Raw genomic sequence first — 23,685 nt, forward strand, 5'->3', positions numbered from 1 at the left:
TATTTGGAATAGAATTATAGTCTGGAATAAGTGTGCTACTCAGTTTTTTTGTTTGTTTAACATAGAAAGAATTTGCAAGGACAAGCTAGTATCATTTACTTCATAAAATGGATGAATGTATGGATGTTTGTATGAAAGTATCTCCGGAACAATTCAACAGATCTTGATGAAATTTGTCACAGATGTAGAACATAGTCTGAAAGAACACATAGGCTAGGTATTTGTTAAAGCTAGAAATAAAATAGACAGTTTATTTTTTTTACATTCCATTTTAAAAGATTTTTATTTTTTTATATTTTTCATATTTCAAGGTACCGATTACGTCTATGTACAATACTGCAATACTTTTATATGATGTAAAAAATTACCAAATAATTCTATTATGAATTAAATACCAGGGATTGACAACCTTTGGCCAATGGTTAATTAAAATAAATTCAAAAAAAAAATCGGTTGCACATTTTTTTATTCGCAATCGTTTTTTTTTTACGAAATAATGAATTAATATAAATGTTGTTAATAATAATGATAATGTTATTTACATATTTATATAGAAAATTGTTTTATATATCGGAATATAGTGTCTGAAGTAATACGGAATTTGAGAAACTTATAGGGTTTTTTTTTACTTTACCTTACATTTAAAAAAAGCGCTAGTAAAGTGGCAAGCAACAGGTAGTTTTATAAAACTTTATTTTTAATTAAAGTTTGAATTATTTAACTTTATTTCTAAATTTTAGAAATACTGCTTCAGTCGTAGTAACCGGAATTTCATTGTTAAAAGACAAGCGTTCAATTTGAAGCAACGACTTTGGTCGCCTCAACCGGTATTTCATTTTATCAGATATTATTTCTCTATATTTAAAAATTAAAATGCCTTAAATTGAATTATCAAATTGGTGAAAGGTTGCCAATCTCTGTCGACTATTAGTATACACACATCACAATTTTTTGAAAGATGGAAATAACCAAAGCAAATTCTTAAAGCACTAATAATGCTTACAATACTTTCGATTGATTAAAAACAAAGGGTATTTTTTTTGAATAAAATTACAATCCGACGAAAAAAACATGATATCTATGGGTCCTATGTATAAGGGACAAAGTAACAAATTGATTTTTACTTTTTTATGTTAAAATCTACCTCTTAGTTTAGTTAACAACATGCACTAAACACAAATACACATTTACATGTGTAAATGTGTATTTTTTTTTGCTGAAGTAAAAGGTCCAATGTGGTCTATTTTCCTATATGATTGAAACTTTGAGAGTGTCTCCTGTAAAGTTGTCAATTTGTACATTGACCCTTATTTGTAGGAGCAAATAAAACATTTCCTGTCGGATGTTAATTTTTCTAATTAATGTGTGTTTCCAATTAGTGGAAATGCACTTTTAGTTTATATAATTTCAATATAATATTAAAAGGTTGGACATTTTGACGGCTCCTACGCGTATTGTTGTAACTCAAGAAATACGATTTTTCAAAAGGATTTTAATGTATGTTTATTATTTAAAAGTTTTGTTATTCAAATTTTTTTTTAACTTGATATTTAAAAAAATGATATTTGGATTATATAACTGTATATAATCTCGGAAAAGTAGAAATAATTTTGCTTTTGAAACAACCAATGCGTAGGACCCGTTAATTAGTTTTTTTTTTAAATATAACTTAACTCCCCCCCTTTAGTAAGCCAATCGAAAGTTTCACTTGCCAATGCTGCGTAAATTTAATTATAAATATTAATAATAATAATAAAATAAAATATTTCTGATTAATAAGTCGTGGTACAAGAATAGATTTGCTATTTCATTATTTATATATTTCTATATATAAAAATATGACTGTTATTTTGTCACTGCGGAAACGTGTAACCATTAATTCAGTGTTTTTTTTTATTGTAATAAAAAAATTAACACCATTATTTGAAGAAAAAAATTATGTGTCTTTTTTTATTAAATTTGTCCTTATACATGTTTCCGCAGTGGAAATTCGGTTAGCAATATGCTTTACATATAATAAAATGCGTTGTATATTTCTTAAGTAAGATGAGGTAAGTACTAACCGACTACAATAACATGAGACCAATACAGGTCTAGGGTTGATATATTTAAACGTGTTTGTATGGATTACCTTCAAAATTAAATTATGCTTTGATATAATCCTTAACAATTTCAATGACACAAGATCCTTGTCGGTCTGATCTTGTCATGTCATTCGTGTCATTTACTATGCAGAAGTTTTCGCATGTTTTCTGATAAAACTGACTTTAAAAACTGCACCTTAAAAAAATCAAATGTCTAAATGACAGAGGTATTCGCCATTGGCTAGAAATTACCGTTACCATGGCAACTATCCATTTTTGTTGATATTGAATTGGTAATTTTTTTTTTTCAATTTTATCACATACTTGTAGAATTCTAAGATGTCATGTTATTGTGGGCGGGTAGTAATTTAAATTTTACATCGTGTAGCTGATCATCGATGCTTTAAAAAAATCACTTGAAATGTTGCTATGTCGAAATTTTTTTTTTGTTACTAGTTTTTAATTAAATCTAATGAATTCTAGAAAGGTATTTCTAGTGAAACTTTTTTGTAGAGTTCGTTGATATTGAAAAATAAAAAAAATGTTGCCATTGTATATTTTTATCTATTGTTTATAGGTTAGAATATAAAAATCGATAGATTTCTACCAAATTATTAATGTTTTTTTTTCTGTAATTTAAACATGTCAACACTGATATTTTCATTTTTAATGTAATTTGCATGTAATTTTTTTTTTTTTATTTGAATTTAATGTTTTTTTTTTTTAATAATGTTTGTGTCTATATATTTGAGGCGGCTTAGAAATCATCTATACAGTTGACATTACATTATTTTATCCAGTGAATATAAATATTTATATTTTCAAATTCAATTTGTTGTTTTATTTATTACCCAAATGAAACTTAAATAAAAATCTTATTTCTTACTAATATTATAAATACGAATGTATAGGTCAGTGGTTCTCAAAGTGGGCGATAATGCCCCCTTGGAGGCGTTTGAAACCTAGGAGGGGGCGATAAGTGGCCCAAAAAATGGGGGCATTGAAATTAATTAAAGTAATGAAATTGTGGTTTTTAAGTTTTAGGGCTGAATAAAAATTAGGGGGCTCTGAAATATAATTGATTTTCAAAGGGGGCGGTGAAAGAAATAAGTTCGACAATCACTGGTCTGGATGTTTGTTTGAAGATATTTCTAGAACGGTTCAATGGATCTTGATGAAATTTGTCACAGATGTAGAACATAGTCTAGGACAACAGATAGGTTACCAAAGATCCCAGAAATAGGTACAGTTCTAGTGGGATACTTTTGGTTTGCATATATACATGATAACTCAGTAACGATTCAACACATCTTATTGAAATTTACCACATATATATTTTTAATTCGACGCAGCCAAAGTCCCTAGCAAAAGCTTTAACCTTATATACCACTTTTCATACAAAACTGAAACTAACTAAACAGTGAAACGTCAAATGTCAAACATGGCGGCCATTTAAAATTTTCTTAACGACTTTTTAAACGCATAGTCAGGATAATAAAATGACCAAGTTTCAAAATGATCCGTGACTTGTAGCTACTTTAACATGCTTAATTTGTAATTCAATTATTTTCAATTCACGCGTAACATCGTTTTGTTGTTAGCAATGACTTTAATTCAAATTCAACAAACTTACTTTTGCACCTGACGTTTGTCTTAATAAATATACAATTTTGAATTTAATAATTTTTCTACATATTTATCCGTACTTACTGTATACGAAAGAATCCATCCTTATATCTGATAAGAAACTTTCTTGAATGTATGTTTGTGTGCGCTTAGGAGACGCAAGAAACTGTTTTCAAAAGATTTTTCACTTCGAAACAAACAAACAAATCTATTTTATGAATAGTATTACAGTAGAAAATTGTATAATTCATAATGAAATAATCGTTTCATACTAGTCAGTGTTTCGTTAAAGAGCGAATTATTTCTCTAACTATGAGGTTTAGAAGATATTTTATATTTTGTTTTGTAACATTTGGTACGTTTTTTAAATTATAAAATTATAATATGAGAAAATCATATTTGCACTTTTGCTATTACATTTTATAAGGCACTGTTATAACTATAATAAGGTTAATTTTTCAGCATTTTTTGATATGTTACAAGCTAAATCTCTTTTATTCAATGTATTAATAAATAAATCAATAGCCACTGATAAGAAGAAAATAACTATGAACGAAAAACTAAATAAAAATTCGTATTACAATAGACAGACGAATGACAATTGTGTTGAACTCAGTGACAATACTTTATGTATAATTGTTAAGGATAAAGAAAAACTTTACGGATTAAAAAGACAAACAAATAAATATCCAAATGAAGGTTTAGTAGATATAACACGACTAAAAGATGATTTAAGGTTCTTAACAGGTATTACCCGAACGAAATCGAATGTAGATAAATTTTCAGAAGATTATTTAGATGTTGGAGATTTAAGTGCAACTAGGAAAGAAGCGGATATTTTTAATAATCCTAAAAATCTATATTCGAAATTGAAATTAATTATTGCAAGTTTACAATCGAAAAATGGTCTAACTCCAAATTTAATTAGTCGAAAAGTCAACGTCGCAGATTTGATAAATTTCATAGATTTTAGATCTCATAATACAGATACTTCTGAAGAATCCATAGAGAAATATAAAAAGAAAAAGAAAAATAAACCGAAAAGATTTGAAGTTGTTGAAAATACTAACGAATCTGTCGAACCTCGGAATTCGGAATCCGAAGAATCATCTAATGAAATGTCAATACCGTTAAAAAACAGAAATATACCAAAGATAATCTACGTTCAAGGTCCTACACGACACATACCGTCAGATGAAAGACGCAGCAGACTTCCTCATTTCATGCCGAAAAGGTATCACTGGAGTCTTGATGATATAAAAGATTTGCCATATTTCTGGTTCAATGGACCACAAGGGTATTATGCTGGTGTATACAGAGTGTTCATTTAACAATAAAAAAAATTAAAATAGTACTAAATTCTATCTTGTTTCAAATTTTAATTTTATTTATTAATATTAGATTGCTTGTCACAACATAATTTTGTTTTGGAAGACGTTAGTTGTAGTTTTTTTTTTTTATAATTACGCGAACGAGCGGAAAGAACGAGGTGACAACACTGGAGTAGGTATACGCATTTACTAGACTTTTGAGTGCACTCTCTTCTTTAAGGACCCTATAAGGACCCTAAGTTCTATTGGTTTGGAAATAACGCTGAGGTCAAATCACCCTAATCTACGTAAAATTATTCAAAAGTTCTATGTTCAAAAGGGATTACGATATTTTTGTAAACAATTAACATTAGTATTGTAATTAAAACTTGTAATAGTTCTTAATAACTAAAGGACATTGTTAGACATAATATTTAAAGATAAGATATCTTATTAATATTATAAAAGTTTTTAACCGCGACTCTGTCCCCGCGGAATAAAAATTGAAAACGGGGTAAAAATTATCCTATGTCCGTTTCCTGGTTCTAAGCTACCTGCCCACCAATTTTCAGTCAAATCGATTCAGCCGTTCTTGAGTTATATAGTGTCACTAACACGACTTTCTTTTATATATATAGATGACAATGTTTAGATGGGTGGATGTTTGTTTGAAGGTATCTTCGGATCAACGGATTTTGATGAAATTTGTCACAGCTATAGAGCAAAGTCTGGAAGAACACATAGGCTACTTATTAAGTTTTTTTTTAATGCCTCGCGGACAGAGTCACGGACGACAGCTAATAGTTAGATAAATTTATCATTTATGTCTGATAATTTATATGACATTATAAGTCTAACATACTAATCTATAGATTGTTTATTATTAATGATAAATGATTGTACATATTTTTCAAGTATATAAAAAAAAAGAATTGTGTGTCAGTTTTTATTATAACGCCATTTCACATATTATAGCGAAGTGACCGCTGACCATAGATATCTGCAATAATATTACAGATGCGTTGCCTACCTTCAATGAACGGAAAAAAGTTAAAGTTCCACTTAGCGTTGCCAGGCGTCGGCTTCTTGATTGCGTGTCCGGCCAAAATGTCCAGCCAATAGGCCTTTGTTAGGCTTTTTACATTTCCCAGACGAGAGTGTACCTATTAATACTGAGACAAAATCCTGAATAATATAGGGTGTCCGACCTTTCTATCCAAATGTCCGGCCAAAGTGGCTGGTCTATCCGGCTAATAGGTTTGAAGACCTGGCAACCTTACGTCCACTCTATCGTCAAATCCACTTTACCTTCCCATTGTTTCCTTTTAAGAAAAAATTGCAACTACCCACGATACCACTTTCATATAAGTAAATAAAATTCAAATATTTCATTAAAAAAAAAAAGTAAATAGTTATTCAACATTTTTAGGTTATATTTATTCAGTGAAAACATCGCCGCGGTATAGATAATGTCAAAACTTTACCAATCATACGAAAATCCGTTGATAATGTTTATCGAAGTAATCGAACATTATTAACACAGTTATTGCAAAATGGCGTTTAAAATGCTTGTGTTGGTGTGTTATATTTTCTTTTGGTACGTCATATTTATGTATTTTTTTTAATTTACATCTTTTAATGTAGACTTTTGTCTGATTTGTGTTATGTTATCTATATTACTTTGAGTTTTTAATGTTTTTTTGAATTATTTCAACTAATAAGTTATAGTTTAGAAACAAATGGTATTTAGATCGTAAAATAAAAGTAAATTACAAATACTATAATTGTTTTGTAAAAAAAAAATCTTTAATATTTACACAATTTTGTATTTGTTAAATATCTACATGAAAAGAAAAACGTTTTATAAAAAACTAGCTTTTACCCGCGACTCCGTCCGCGCGGAATAAAAAATAGAAAACGGGGTAAAAATTATCCTATGTCCGTTTCCTGGTTCTAAGCTACCTGCCCACCAATTTTCAGTCAAATCGATTCAGCCGTTCTTGAGTTATAAATAGTGTAACTAACACGACTTTCTTTTATTTATATAAGATACATTTTGTTTTAAATCTAATTATTAATTAAATATATTCGAATAATTTTTTTATTCTTATACTTATCTACATTTTTATGCTATAAAGAAATAAAAAGTAGAAATTGGATTCAGATTATAAAAATAATCAGCCACATAATTTGATTAAATCGTAACTAAAGGGTGTCTCAGTAAGAGTGCACTTTTTCATTTTAAAATAAAAACAAGTATTTTATGACAGAGTTGTGATATTTTTATTGTATTGTAAAGAAGACATGTTCCGATTAAGTATGGAATTAAAAATCTGGCAAATGACCCCCACGGCTCCGATGACAGGCCATTACTCTTTTCATGAATTTTTCCATGACTTTTGCACAGATATGTGGCTGTATCTCACCGATGACGCGTTGGATTTGGTTGCGCCGTCCTGCTGAAACCACATGTTGTCCAGATTCATACCGTCCAGTTGAGGCCACAAGGAGTCCGTAATCATATTCCTGTAACGAATGCCGTTCACAGTCACTGCAATTTCGGCCTCATTTTCAAAAAAGTAAGGTCCAATCACGCCGCCTGACCAAAATCTGCACCAGACAGTTACTCGTTGTGGGGTGCATTTGTTTCTCATGGATTGCATGAGAATTTTATGAGTCCCAAATTCGACAATTTTGTGTATTCACTAAGCCATTCATGGATCCATATGGATCATCGGAGAAAATGACTTTTTTCGAAAAATTGTGAAATTTTAAGTTGTTGAGAACGATGTTGTATTGATGTTTTCGGATTTTCGGCGACACTCTCGTTTACAGCAGCAATGTTTTCAGAGACCGACCGGTACGTTGCGCAAAGGATTCTTATTATCATATCAATTTTTTGATCACTCTTCGAATGGTTGACGCATTAGGTGCACTTTCTCGGCTGTAATTTTTCCCATTTTTGTAATAAGTTTTCACAATTATAACGCGTTGTTCTTTCGAAAAGCGCACCTTTTTTAATAATCGGAATAAACAGAGGTGACAACTGTAAAGTTTCAGACTCGCCACTTGCACGAAAAAAAAATTATTCCAATTTTAAAAAGTGCACTCTTACTGAGACACCCTATATTTTAACTACGCTTTATTGTAACAACAATCATATCTCGCAATAGACATGGGTAACTAAACCAAAAATGATGACCTTAAGATCAGCTTACTGCATATGTGAAGCAGATCAGTGAAGCGACTCGGAGCTCAAATCAATTTATACCTACTTGAGTAATGATTGGTTTCGATCTGTGAACTGCTAGTCATCAGACAGCTCACTTAGTTGTTGAACTGTAGCTCAACTTTTACGTTTACGTGATCTACACTTTTAAATCGGTTCATAGCTGATGACATGACTTAAACAAAAATATTTGATAGAAGATAATTTCTTTGCAGTATATCATCACAGCTAACTTTGTCATATGTGGTAAGCAGTCAATATGATTGGGGAGAACCTGATAGTCCAATATTCCGTAAGTAATACTTGATTTTATATATATACTAGCTGTCGCCCGCGACTCAGTCCGCGCGCAGTTAATAAGCTTATATGACACGTTCGTAGATTTACCATAGCAGCGCCATCTTTTGATTACTTACTCAACCCAGTCGTTAGGTATCGACATCTGTTAGAATCATTTGGAGTTAACAGATAATTGTGACTGTCAAATAATAACACAAATAATTAGCAATAAATTAAAATTGCGACTATAATTTGAGATTTAAACTATCCTATCTCTCAAGTTGGATCGAACTGCACATGGTGTGCGAATTTTATTATAATCGGTTAAGTGGTTTAGGAGTCCATTGAGGACAAACATTGTGACACGACATTTATATATATTAAGATGAAGAGTCATAGTATTCACGCACTTTAAGACACAATTAACAGTGCTTGGTTCAGTGCAGTGCAATTTTAGTTAGGTTTTAGCGAAGGAGTGTACTTATGAGAAGGGGCAATGTTCTCTTCTTGTCCCCTTGTGGTCTCTCTTTTGTCTCTTGCGTTCCCTCTATTATCCATTAAAGCAGGCAACGCATCTGCAACTTTTCAAGCTGTTGTACATGTCTAAATACAGCGGTCACCAGGGCCGGCGTTAGGGTAGGCCGTGGTTGGGCGACCGCCCAAGGCGTTCGATAGAAAGGGGCGCCATAGCTCGGGGAATAATAAAATAGTCTCACGAAGCCCTGTTACCCATTCCAAAGGCCTGGTAAAAGTAGAGGGAGCCGTAAAATTCACGCCCAGGGCGTTAGTAGAGCTAACACTTACGATACCTTCGCTATTTTCTTAAATCTTAGTCTTTCTGAAAGTAAAATTAAATACTTTTCTCCTTTGAACCAAAAACATGGCATGTTATTAACAGCGAGTGAGTCTAGAAGCAGGATGAGCAGGGAGACAGCTGAACAGCGGCTGACAGCTGTCAGACAAGTGCTACAGCAGTATGGCGTTGACGCTTACATAGTGCCTACCGCTGACGCTCATAACGTGAGTATTAAGTCAAGTTACTCCTTTACTCAATAAATCAGCACTTGATCAGTAATTAATAATTCCCACCTGATGTTAAGTGATATGCTCGAAAGGTTTTACGCGCTTTAGTTAGTGCGTAATGACTCTACTCTTGAACGCACCAATGTTGGAACTTGAAAAAACTGCGGCAACTTTTTTTCAAATTTTCTTTTATAAGTGAATTTATGAAAAAACCATAAGACCTTTATGATATTCAGGACAAGAATAAGATACAAATAAAACTTCACTGGTCAAAAGCGATTCAGTCAATTAGACTATGGGCAGTTACGATGAAAAACTTAATAAAGATTTTACCATGAGATAGAAAATTAAAAAAAAAGCATCACATATACACATTCCGTTACATGAAAGAGATGAAATATACAACATTATTGGATACTGAAAGAGACAGTTATAAGCAAACATTCATCTCCAGTCGCAGTACATAGCGCCGTCTGACGCTCGCCGCGAGTGGCTCTCCGGTCTCTCAGGGTCTTCTGGGACGGCTGTGGTGACGTCATCACACGCTCTGGTCTGGACCGACGGCAGATACTTCACACAGTTCTACTTGCAAGTCGACACTAGTATATGGAGTTTAATGAGACAAGGTAAGGTTGTCTCTGCCTACCCCTGATTACGAGAATGTGTTATGTTGTTACTTGCAAGCTTATAGCAGTGTGAAAATCCCGTTAAAAAAAGCTAAACGATTTTTTTTTGATTAGGTTATAATGTTCATAGGTACAGATTTGGCAATTCCCGCTTGGTTAGTGGCGAATATGAGACCAGGGTCAGTGGTTGGTATTGACCCTACTACATACACAAGAACCTCGTGGACAACATTAGAGGTAATATTTAAAAACACAAAGTTATTTTTGGGGCGTTATCCGACTATTTTGATATATCACTTGTTTCTATTAATATCTTAACTTTGTCCTAGCCTTTGTACACAAGGTAACGTAAATCTTCAAAAACCGGCGAATTTAGTCGCTAAATGACTTCGCAATTCATCATAAAGGTTTGTACACAGCGCGCATCGCCGACTGTTCTGTCATCACCAAAGACAGTCGCTAGCAACCTGTTTGTCAAGATTGTGATAAGAAAAGTCGCTGAAAATTTCAAGATGGCGGATCAAATCTATACAGCGGGGTTAGGCAGTAAAAAACATAAATGAAACGAAAGCGACTATCGTTCGATTGTGATTGGTTGAGAGACTGACGTCTGACGTCACGCGTTAAAACCCTAGGCAGTGACACGCACGAAGGTCGCTTTCGTCTATCGTCTATTAATTTTCGACTATTTCCTTTAAAATTCTTAGGCAGTAACACGAAATGACAAACATCATCGTTTTAAAAGCGACACGATCGTTCGTTTTTGAGACGATCGTCAAAGGTGTCTCGTTTTGCTCCGAAATCAACTGAATCAACTTTAGTTAAATATCTTAAATTATTATTAAATATTAAATAAATTTGAAAGATGTGTGTACGCAGCGCGCTACGCGATTCCCGCGACGCAACAATATAATATTAGTTTCAATAACTTACACTGCCTTGTGTACGAAGTACTTTAAAATTTATAATAACGAGCTCTATCATTTACAGACAGCTCTCAGTCAAGTGAACGTAATTTTGAGGCCGATCTCACAGAACTTGGTTGATCTAGCGCGCGCTAACATTGGTGACCCAGCGCCGTCTAGACCAAACAACTCTTTGTTACCTCTTCCAATTAACTTTACCGGTAAATATTTAAAATTGCAACACGTTTTAATTTCAGCAAAGTTTTTAACAGCTCTAATTATACAAATTTTATTTGTCCGTCATAAAATAACTGTCATATTGTAGTTTCGCTAAGGCATTTTCTTCGAAGTTGGACCATTTTAATAACTGATAAAGTTACTACGCCATTTATTGTTGAAAAGCGCTATCCATTACTAATTTGAATAGACTTGAAGGTACTTTAAAAATGTATTATGAGTTTATTTTTTTCAGGTAGACGTTCATCAGAGAAAATATCAGAGCTGATGACACAGATTAGGTCGCGAGGTGCCGCAGCTCTGGTGCTCACAGCTCTAGACGATATCGCTTGTAAGTATGGTATCTTATAGACAGGGCCGGCGTTAGGTTAGGGCGTTTAGGACCAAGGCCCTAGACAGCAAAAGGGCGATACATGTCTCTGAAATACAACTAACATAAAGCTGTTAATAATAATAATGAAGCCATTTATTTTTTTAATTTTTTTTAAAACACAGAAAAATAATTAAATGTGCAAAGTAACTATAAACAATAACGAAATATGCTTGCTTAATATTATAGAATACTAGCTGTCGCCGCGACTTCGTCCGCGCGCATTTAAAAAAAAAAATGAAAAATAGATGTCCGATTCTCAGACCTACTGAATATGCTCACAAAATTTCATGAGAATCGGTCAAGCCGTTTCGGAGGAGTTTAACCACAAACACCGCGACAAGAGAATTTTATATATCAGATTTTTCTTCTTAGACTATTTTTAACATTGACGTAATACTTTTTTTTATATATTTTTTGAATAATATATGGGAACCCTGTTAAACCCCTCCCCCAAAGATTAAAAAAGGGGGTGTGGTGGAAATCGGTATAGCCCTTTAATTCCTAACACGAGTAATATAAGTAAGGGACAGAGACAAATTGCCTCTTTCACAAACTAGTTCAGATTTTTCATTTTTTTTCAGACACTCTTAATCTCCGTGGCTTTGACATACCTTATAACCCTGTCTTCTTCTCCTATTTGGTGCTAAGACCTGATCTAGTAAGTAATATTTACAACTATTTAGTTAGCAAATAAAAAAAATAGAAAAAGTTTTCAATTAAAAAATCGTTAAGCTTTTCAACACTAGATGGCATTACTATGAATTAACTTTTGAACGAAAGATGGCATTACTATGAATTAACTTTTGAACGAAAGATGGCATTACTATGAATTAACTTTTGAACGCTAGATGGCATTACTATGAATTAACTTTTGAACACTAGATGGCATTACTATAAATTAACTTTTGAACGCTAGATGGCGTTGTTTGTCTTAAAATAGTTATGTTGGTTACAAATTATGTTTTTTTACAGAGTGCACCAAATAATGTGGTTTTATCTTGGGGAGATGGATCTCTAGCTGAGAACGTAACTCAACATTTAACTTCAGAACGCACTCAAATAACTACCATACCCTATCAAGATATATTTGATTATTTGAAAAATATGACGGTAAATATAATTTTTAGCCGACTTCATACATCATCAGCTCACTATACGTACCCACTGAGGGTCTCAGAGTCTACCCTAAGTTAGAGATAACTAGGTCATAGTCAACTACAGCCAAGTTTAATGACTTCACACATATCATTGAATTTCTTCTCAGATATGTGCAGCATCACAATGTTTTCCTTCACAGTAAAAACGTCAGATAAATGTACATATGTAAAACGAAAAACATTGGTACATGACGGGATTCGAACCCAGGACTTGCACATTGCAAGTCAAGTGCTTAACCCCTGAGCCACCGACGCTCCATAACATAACATTTTACATAACAGTACCAATTATACAATACAATACAAAAATTTTACAACAGAATAATTTTTTTTTATAAGTTCTATACTAGCTGTGGCCCGCAATTCCGCCTGCGCGGAATTTAAAATACATCGTGTGTGTACAAGTAATATGCATAAAAGATAATTTTATTAAAATAAGAAAAAATATATATATATATATATATGTATAGCGTGGCGACCCGTCGCCACGGCAATCGTCGCCACGCCAACAATTTGGTTTACAAGTGAGCCTATAGATGTTTCACATCAAAAACGTACTACTCGTATTTGTTATTTCAGACTATGTTCTATATTTGTGCAAGTGCAAATTTCAGCAAGATCTGTTGAATCGTTCTAGAGATATCTTCAAACAAACATACATCTAAACATTCGCATTTATAATATTAGTAAAATTTCTACCTAATTACTATTCACAAAGTTTCTTATTTTAAGTTTTAAAATTTCCAGAACGAACTTTCTAGAGGCAGCACAATTTGGCTGTCACAAGATGGAAGTCACGCGATACATTTAGTTGCAGAAGCGGTGAGAAATAACAATAAATATATTTACACATATTTCTATGACTCCTAAGAATAAAGGTCAATGTACAAATTGTCAATTTTACAAGAGACGCTCTCAAAGTTTCAACCATATAGGAAAATAGACCGCATTGGACCTTTAACTTCAGTAAAAAATAACATTTACACATGTAAATGTGTATTTATGTTTAGTGCATGTTAACTAAACTAAGAGGTAGATTTTAATATAATAAAGTAAAAATCATCAATTTGTTACTTTGACCATTATACATAGGACCCATAGATTTATTAATTAACCTCTAAAATTTATTTTATTAAAATAAAAAAATTTAAAAAAAAATATGTATTTTATCTCTATGTTCCGAAGTAATTTTAAAATGTTCTAGAACATTCGATTAGCATTTTTATTTTCAGCATTTTTATAACCTAAATTATTTTTATATCAACTTTAATACAGGAAGGGAATATGAAAACATTATCAACGGTCTCGCCTGTTGCTCTCATGAAATGTATCAAAAACCAAGTGGAATTAGAGGTAAAGTACAAGATTTCCAATATCGTAAAATAATAATAAATGAATTTATTTTATTCGTCCATGAAATTGTCCGTCCGCGTGTACGGAGTCTCGATTGTTACAAATACTCGTGCTCGTGCTACCGTTCTAGTGTTCAGTTAAAACTGAAGGTATATAAGTGGGTTTAAGAACATCTGAAACCGAAAAAAAAATATAAAACTAGCTGTCGCCCGCGACTCCGTCCGCGCGGAATAAAGAAAAACTTGGTAAGTAAATGAACATTACGTGATAAAGTAATAGAATTTGTATTCTAATAAATAGAACACAGCGCCATCTATTGGGTGTATTTGCAACCTAGATGTCAAACAACATTGAAGAATTTTATCGATGAATCAACGCACACCGCCATCTATGAGAACTTCATAAAACTAAACAGTAAATAAACACTTGCTAAAAGAAACAATTAATTGATACATTTTATATTCGTTTACATTCACGACATTAGCGAATAATTGAGATGAAAACTATTATATCCAGTAAGTTAGACCAAAATACGGGTACATATGAAATTTTATTGAAATCGGTTCAGTAGTTTTGGAGTTTATTGGTAACATACATCGTGACACAAGATCTTATATATAAAATTGTCATGTCACGGGGTTCGAACTTGAACTCCTCCGAAACGGCTTGACCGATTCTCATGAAATTTTGTGACCATATTCAGTAGGTCTGAGAATCGGCTAACATCTATTTTTCATAAACATTTAGTTTTTTTTAACTGCGCGCGGACGGAGTCGCGGGTGACAGCTAGTTTTTATATATATAAAGAAAGAAGATATGGGTGAGGTGAGCGCGCTGTCAGGACATATAGAAAAAACCTCGATCTCAGGGTTTCTCTGGGTTTCGAGCATCAATTATTATTTGTTAGTTTTGTTACAGGAGTAACGTTTTAATGTAAGCTTTGGTGAACACTTTTTTTTAAATTTGCCAGGGTTTCCGTTCAGCTCACATCAAGGATGGCATAGCAGTGGTTAGATTTCTACGCTGGGTGCATGAAAGTGTGTCAGCGGGTGTCAATGTCACCGAAATAGATGTATCTGACAAACTGGAAGCATTAAGACAGTATGTATTTTGACCTAATCTACTCTAATATTATAAAGATTTGTTTGTTTACATTAAATAAGCTCTGAAACTGAACCGATTAGGATAAATCTTTCACTGTTTGGAAGCTACACTATCCCCGGGTAATATAGCCTATGTTTATTACTAGACTAGATATCACTCGCGACTCCGTCCACGCGAAATTAAAATAAACTTAGTAAGTAGCTTATGTGTTCTTCCAGACTATGTTCTACATTTGTGTTAAATTTCATCAAGATCTGTTGAACTATTCCGGAGATATCTTCTAACAAACAACCATCTATCCATCTAAACTTTCGCATTTATAATATTAGTAAGTTTTATTTTTAAAGTCGCGGAACGTAGGCAATGCATCTTCAATTGCTGGAAGTCTATGGGCAGCAGTCGCTTCGCTATTTAGGCGTATTCATGTGGCCGCTTGATATTTTGCCATGTTATGATATAAAAAAATGTTACGAAATTATTGGAACGAAGTTCCTTATCGCGCGTGAAAGGGGGCTAGACGGAAAAAATTCTTACGAAAAGTTGTCACGACACTTTTTGCTATAGTAACCATGGCAACGACGTGACAATATATAACGAAAATTCATAGGAACTTCGTTCCATCCGGGTGTCCCTTGACACCGCTCAAGTTTTCTTTATTATAATCTAGGTAATTTAATTTTTAATAGTTTTTTATTATTATTTTCAATGTTCACACGACATAAAAACTCCTGTAGTTATAAAGTTCAGTTCTAAATGAACAGTGATAAATAATTTTTATTTACTAAAAAAAACTTTGTTTAGCGAAGAACAATATTTCATGGGACCATCATTCGCGACTATAGCCGGTGCTGGTGAAAACGGCGCCATAATTCACTACAAGCCGTCACGAGAAGGAGAACAGAGAGTTGTCAAACCTGATGACATACTGCTCGTTGACTCCGGAGCACAGTATATGTAAGAAATACTACATGTTAGTCCATCTATTCACCCTCAAGGGTACCCCTAGGGGTAATAGATGTACAAGTATTACCAATGTGAAAAATTTAACATGCTGTATAATGTCAACTCACTGTCATATGTCACATGTCAACATCTGTACTATCAGATATAAAAATATTATTTTATTCTATTTTTTCTTTTTTTTTAAAACGAAACAGATAGCAAGAGAAAAAGTATTTTTTTAAATGTCTAACTTGTCTATGACGACTAACGGCTCTGTTTTCATATGAAGTTAATCTTTCTTAATGGTAATTATTGACGTGATTGTACAAAACTACAAAGGTTGTTATAATTTTCACATGGGGAATACTCGGACATTTCTAAACACTAGGTTTCAATGGGAATAGATGAACTAACTTCATATAGCTATACCATAGACTACACTTTACAGTAAAACTCAAAAATTCCAAAATATTTCTGGTAAAAATGTTTTTCTCTTATCACTTTATTTCGTAATTTTCACAAAGAAAAATGGATTTTTTTATTTTTTTTATTTTGGAAAAGTTACACTTACAATATCTTAGTATTTTACCGTAAATGTTCTTTTATGTACATGTCATTAACTAATTCGTCAAGTGTTGTCATATAAAACGGAAAATTACTTTTAATTATACCAGGGACGGCACCACAGATATAACACGGACAAGACACATGAGTTCATCTCCCACTCCTGAACAGAGATTGACTTTCACACGTGTACTTAAAGGTCAAATTCTCCTTGGGACTGCTGTGTTCCCGAGGGGATCTACGGTAAGTATATTGTTATTACATTCTTAAAAATACAATAGTAAACTTTATAGACATATAAATGTCAAAGTTTTATATGTACTAACTGTCGCCGACGACTCAGACTACGCGTATTAAAAAAAACTGTTATGTGTTTGCCTATGTGTTCTTCCAGACTGTGAACTAAATCTATGCCAAATTTCATCGAGATCCGTTGAGCCGTTCCGGAGATAGATAGATAGATAGATAGATAGATAGATAAAGCCTTTATTCACTGACAGTTACACTTTACAATATTTATAACTTACATTCTAAGAATACTTTACACATAGAATTTGTATAAGCAATATTTGGACAGTTTTAGTATTCCGCATCCAGTTGCGTGTCAGGATGTCCTTCGACATAGGCCTCCCCTAGTTTCTTCCACACCTCTCTATCGCGCGCTAATCTTCTCCATCCTTTTGGGAGGTCATCTTCCCATCTTTTTATTTGTCGTCCTCTTTGCCTTTTCCCTTCTCTGGGATACCAATCTATGATGTCTTTAGTCCATTTTCTTTTGTTTGTCCTAATGATATGCCCTGTCCAATTCCACTTAATTTTTTTAATTTTTTTGGAGACGTCGTTTACCTTTGTTTTTTTTCTTATTGTTACATTTCTCCATCTGTCTTGTAGCTTTATGTTAAGCATACTTCGTTCCATATGCCGTTGACAGTTTGCAAGTTTTAAGTTGTTTTTGACTGTGGAAGGCCAAGTTTGACATCCGTATGTAAGGCATGGGAGAACGCATGTATTATATATTTTGGTTTTGATTGACATCGGCATAGACCCGTTTTTAACGATTTCTTTCAGAGACCAATAGCGTTTCCAGGCTTTACTTATTCTTCTGTCTATTTCTTTTGAGTATTGATTTTTTGTCGATATAATTTGCCCTAGATATATGTATTCTTCAACATATTCTATTATTTCATGTCTTAGTTCTATGTTCTCTTTTTCTGCGTTTGTCATTAATTTTGTCTTCATTGGATTCATAGATAAGCCTGCTTTTCTGCTTTCGTGGTCTAGTTGTTGCAGCATCGTTTTTAGTGTCTCTGATGTCTCAGTAAATAGGACTATGTCGTCTGCGAATCTAAGATGGTTCAATTTCGTTCCGTTAATGTTTATGCCAAACATGTCCCAGTTGATGTTTTGGAATATGTAACTATGACTCAGGGAATCGAAGGTTCCGGAGATACCTTCAAACAAACATACATCCATCCCAACATTCGCATTTTAAAAGAAGTCGCGGGCGACAGCTAGTATTTCAAAAGATACAAACGATTATTTTGTACTAACAGGGTAATTTACTAGAGACATTAGCTCGAAAGGCCCTATGGGATGTAGGGTTAAACTACGCACATGGAACTGGTCACGGTGTGGGTCACTTCCTCAATGTACACGAGGGTCCTTCAGGAATAGGGGCTGCCCTCATGGCTTCAGATCCTGGGATAGTGCCAGGGATGATCTTCAGTGATGGTAAAAAATTTTTTTTAATCAGCTCTGATCGATGCTTGGTCTAAATAAAGTAAAATAAACAAGCATAGAGGGCGTTAGAGGATTCTTAATTTTATTTACTATATTGACAAAACTAATTTCCCACAAAATATTAAAATGACCATTTTAAAACCACCTAGTATAGTAAATTACTTTTATTTTTTTAATTGTTAGCTGTCTGATGGATTAATCATTTTGAAAATGCTGGCAGGATGACAGCAATGCTATAATACAAAAAAAAAAACATGCTAGATCGAAGATTTTTGGCGGGCTTTGTAAAAACTGACATAAGTCGGGCGCGTTGTTAAACAATTTTATATATGGCTTTAAAATTATTGTTAAATATTTCTTTTAAAGTATGTAGTTTGTTATAAATATAAAGTTTCGGTAACTATTGCATAGAATATTTATGCGTTCAGTGGACAATAATTTATTCGTCTGTCTGCAGAACCTGGGTATTACGAAGTAGGAGAATATGGCATCAGACATGAGGATCTAGTGGAAGTTATAGAAATAAATAAAGACGCCGATCATATATTTGTAAGTATTTTCACTAACAGAATACGTTAACATTAGTTGCATATCTTGTTCCATTCCAAAGTTGAATTTTTTTTTATTTTACCATAGACAACAACTCATATACGTTAGTTTTTTTAATTACTTGTAGGCAAAGGGTATGGTGGGTAACTTCAGTGGTGCGGGTGCTGTTGGTTTCTACACAATATCTCTCGCTCCACATCAAACAGCTTGCTTGGACGTTAGCATACTGGACGACAATGAGGTAAAGTCTAAATTAAAAAAAGATAAGATTACAATTTCAGGTTAACTTCTTCAATAAGTTAAAAAGAAAATCATCAAGAGGAAGTTGTAAATTTTAATAAATTTCCTATTATTACGTAGTACATTTGAGAGCACATGCAAGAACACTAGAAGAAAATAATTTAATTACCACAAGCTTCCTATTTGTTTTAATAAAATCATCAATATCTTCGTAAATTAACTAAAATATAAGAATTTATTTCAGATCAAATACATAAATGATTATCACGCTAGAGTTCTGAGGACTTTAGGGCCGATTCTCTTAGAACGTGGACTGACGGAAGATTACGAATTTCTTGAAAAGGAATGCGCGCCAATTCAACGAAGCGCCGCCATCTTGATTTCTGCTACACCTTTGACATTTATCGGAGTCTTTAGTCTATGGTTAACTGTATAATATGTAAAAAAAAATTATGTTTTCAACTATATTATTTAAGAATCATTTTTAGATAAAATTGTATTTAAATAAAAAGAAAACTAGAAAATAACCTCTTTCCTATTCTAATAGGAGAGAAATGTTTTCATATGTATGTATAAATATCCTTTCCTTTGACTGTATTAAACCAATTCCTAAGATGTTATATGATTTGTATAAAGGGATAAACCTCAAATAATTGATTTAAAATTAACTAGTGAAAAGAATTTCTATTAGATTCCATCCTTTCATCATCAGCTCACTATTTATCCCCACTAAGGGGCTTGGAGCCTACCCTAGGTTAGGGGTGACTAGGTCATAGTCAACCTGGTGGCGCAGTGTGGGTCGGTTGACTTTACTGATATCTTTGAATCTTCTGAGGAATGTGCAGTTTGCGTCACAATGTTTTCCTTCACCGCAAGAGCGTCAAATCCTTTAATTGACAAACTAAAATCTTAAAGTAAGTTTTAAATCTTATTGCCTTTTCCCGAAACAGTCAGCCTGTGTCCTTCCTTACAAAATAACCTCTTTCACATAATACATACTTGATCTTATCTACCTTTGTACCTGTACAGTATTTAAAATGAAACAAAACAAATACTTTAAATATTTACTTAGAACTCAATAGTCTATACACTTGTCTATGACATCAATTAAAAATTTATTCATGGCCACGGTAGTGTTTCAAGTTAACCAGCACCCAAGTAGGGATGGCGCACCAGCTGACTAACATCACACCAGACAGGAAGATCATTTCCTGAAATAAAAAAGTTATATCATTAAAATTATTATTGGAACAAAGTTCCTTATCGCGCGTTGTGAAAGGGAGCTAGACGGAAAAAATTCTTAGGAAAAGTTGTCACGACACTTTTTGCTATAGTAAGTATGTTAACGACGAATGAGCGCTACTTCACCATGGCAACGACGTGACAATATATAACGAAAATTCATAGAAATAAAATGTACTTCTTGTGAAGACTTAAGTTTTTTATTCATAGAATAAACATTGGTTCCTTCACTAATTAATCAAAAGGAACTTTGTTCCATCCGGGTGTCCCAACACACCTCTCAAGTTTCATTAACCTGTGCTTTTCCATACATGGGATTGTCAAAATATCAATGGTTCCTATGTATAATGGTCAAAGTAACAAATTGATGATTTTTACTTTTTTATATTAAAATCTACCTCTTAGTTTAGTTAACAACATGCACTAAACATAAATACACATTTACATGTGTTAATGTATTTTCTGCTGGAATAAAAGGGTGTATGCAGCCTATTTTCCTATATGGTTAAAAATTTAAGAACCTGTCCTGAAAAGTTGTCAATTAATTCATTGGCCGTTATTCATAAGAGCCATTGATAAAGTACAGTAAGTTCTCACTATTTGCGAGGGTTACATTACACCGAAAATTTGCTGTGATTGATACTGCATATGTGGGATTGCAAATAGCATGAAACTGTGGTGTTGTGTCATAACATATTCAAGATATTGAAACCTATTCAATATATTGAAAAAAGTAAATTAAAAATGATTTAAATGTTCTTAAAATTATTTTCAAGCTATAAAAAATACAATTATAGTTATTATTCAATGTTTTATGGCTTTGTTGTGCTAAAAAATAGCAATTAACAAAAGGCAACTTTATTAAAAGATGCGCCTGCAATATTCACAACTTGGTAATAGGACGGATTTTCATTTCAATGATTCAATTGGTTGCACTATTGTATAAGATGCCTCAACACATACTAGTAGTACTTAAGACATTTGTTTAATCGGAATATATTGTCTAATACTGCAATTGGTTAAATATTTTGTCATGAATGTAGGAATTTTCTACAATTTTTATACCCTTGAAGTGTGTAAATGAAAAGTAATAAAAGATTGATCTCTTAATATATTAAAAAAATGTCCAACATAACCTCTTCTGTGAAAATTACGTAATTAGAAAAATATATATAAAACTACCGAAATGAAACATCAGAAATCATATTAATGTAAAAATATTACTACAAAACTTGAGATTTAGTATTTGGGCCTCTCGTTGCAGTTTTATTGATCAAAATGCAGTAAAACAATAATCAATACTTACAGCTTTGGTGACTTTGCTTCTAGGCGGAACAGCGATAACGCTCATGTTCCTCTGTTGAGCCACATTCTTGAAAATTTGAGCGTTATTTTTTACAAGGCTACGGATGGCAAACATTTTGTGATTTTTTAGAATTGATCTAAATCGTAGAACGCAAAGATCTCAAATCGCAAATTTTCGATTGACGTTTTAAGGGAGACCATGCACAGATAACAAATTTTTTGAATAATGTTACCACTTTTTTGTAGTAGTATCTACCAAATTTTAACACTTTATTAAAGTGATAAAGTGACTATTGTGTCAATTATTTTAACTACTTCAAACTTTGATTCTTTAAGATTCACTTAGACATTTTAATTTTGTTGGTAAATAATTGGTAATGGTAATTGGTAATTTTTAAGGTTTATTGCAAAATACCTACTGGGCAGAGCTAAACATGGTGGCCACATTGTGCACACCCTCTGCGACTCATATCATCTGATGCCGATGTTTTTTTTTTGTTATTCATGTTATTTATGCTTTTGTTTTCCATCGAAGGTGCTGAATTTTTTATCGGTTTTTACTCATAGTTAGTATTTTGATGTTACATGAGCTAACTTAACTTAACGGTTTACATTTTTAAAATATGGTTCTGTTTCAATACTTCTGAACATGACAAAGATATACCCAGAAAACTGTTCTTAAAAACTTTTAACAGAATAACGGGGCAAACGAGCAAGCGGCAAACTGAATTCGTCGAAATAGCGAAGCGACCGCTGCCCATAGACATCTGTAATTGTAGATGCGTTGTCTATATTTAACCAACGGAGGAGAGGACGCATAGAATGAAAATATTTGCCCTTTCTATGCAGGGGACGCATCCCTCCGGTAAATTCACTTCCTCTTCCTACCCTTTTCTTCTAAGAAGTACAGAAATTTGGCCTCCGGCACGTACACACACCGGGTGAAAAATGGAATGACTTCCCACTTCTGTGTGGTCGTAGTATTGCATCGGCCGGGCCGAACTATTCGTGCAACAGATGCTATTGTTTCTACCACTATTAAACTACTCTACTACTTTAGGTGGTAAAAAAAAAACAAACTTCTAAAACAGACTGCCTTACATAAACACCACTGACCACTAAACCAAAAAAAAACAATTCAGGCAGCACTCAACGCGTCCCTGAAACCTTGAAAATAAAACAAACATGTCAACAAAAGAGGTTGTATGTCACATAGTGAACGCAACTCACCATATTGTCGCGGACCCTTCATGATTCCCCACTGCTCCAGTTATCCTCCGGGATCTTGTAGATGCGCTTAGGAAAATGTAGTTTTACCCTTATTTATGTCAAACTCGATGATAACTCGAAGAAAATAGTTTAAGCTATTTTTATTCTTTAATCTGTATTTTGTGTATTTAAGGAGAATCGTTATTATTTACTTTAAAAAAAATATAATTTTCTATTGTCTACAAACTCATTATCAACGAAGTTATATTTAACTTAATTGAATTTAAAATCCAATTCTAATAACCTTCCAATAAGAACAGTAGTAAAATTGTTGAGTAATTTACATAAAGCATAAAATTTTAAATAATTTTACCAAGAAGTCCAAAATAATTTCTTTTCTTTTAATTTTATGTTGTAAAATGTTACAGATTTGGACCAATAGTAACAAAATGCCTTACATTTTACATCGTAGAGGGTCTACACCGTAGCACTTTATATTCGAGAACATATAGTAGAGGACGAAAACAGCCCTTATTTTTAGCGAGTTCAACACACTTACAAACAAAACATAACCTACCCTCTCTCTCA

General features: G+C 32.9%; 2 protein-coding genes across 2 annotated transcripts; both read left to right on the forward strand.

Moving 5' to 3' along the window:
- The first annotated feature begins 4,258 nt into the window (after window positions 1-4,258).
- On the forward strand, window positions 4,259-5,041 carry LOC123722716. The gene has a single exon (XM_045685203.1). The coding sequence runs from the start codon at window positions 4,259-4,261 to the stop codon at window positions 5,039-5,041; it is 783 nt and encodes a 260-aa protein (XP_045541159.1).
- A 1,477-nt stretch (window positions 5,042-6,518) lies between these two features.
- Window positions 6,519-19,777, forward strand: LOC106709982 (xaa-Pro aminopeptidase ApepP-like). The gene is made up of 18 exons (XM_045685204.1): window positions 6,519-6,617; window positions 8,465-8,541; window positions 9,427-9,548; window positions 10,006-10,177; window positions 10,308-10,414; window positions 11,168-11,303; window positions 11,555-11,650; window positions 12,274-12,350; window positions 12,665-12,802; window positions 13,597-13,671; window positions 14,125-14,202; window positions 15,173-15,303; window positions 16,108-16,260; window positions 16,923-17,055; window positions 18,366-18,543; window positions 19,010-19,101; window positions 19,229-19,342; window positions 19,586-19,777. Exons 1-18 carry the CDS (start codon window positions 6,574-6,576, stop codon window positions 19,775-19,777), a joined length of 2,115 nt encoding a protein of 704 aa, XP_045541160.1. The 5' UTR covers window positions 6,519-6,573.
- Window positions 19,778-23,685: the final 3,908 nt, after the last annotated feature.

This window comes from Papilio machaon, chromosome 29, assembly GCF_912999745.1.
Source record: "Papilio machaon chromosome 29, ilPapMach1.1, whole genome shotgun sequence".
Classification (NCBI taxonomy): Eukaryota; Metazoa; Arthropoda; class Insecta; order Lepidoptera; family Papilionidae; genus Papilio; species Papilio machaon.

Coding starts and splice junctions, on each gene's coding strand:
- LOC106709982 (XM_045685204.1), top strand. CDS start 6,574: ATGGCGTTTAAAATGCTTGTGTTGGTGTGTTATATTTTCTTTTG. Junction 6,618..8,464: donor GTGTGTTATATTTTCTTTTG/GTACGTCATATT, acceptor ATTTCTTTGCAG/TATATCATCACAGCTAACTT. Junction 16,261..16,922: donor GACTCCGGAGCACAGTATAT/GTAAGAAATACT, acceptor TAATTATACCAG/GGACGGCACCACAGATATAA.
- LOC123722716 (XM_045685203.1), top strand. CDS start 4,259: ATGAACGAAAAACTAAATAAAAATTCGTATTACAATAGACAGACGAAT.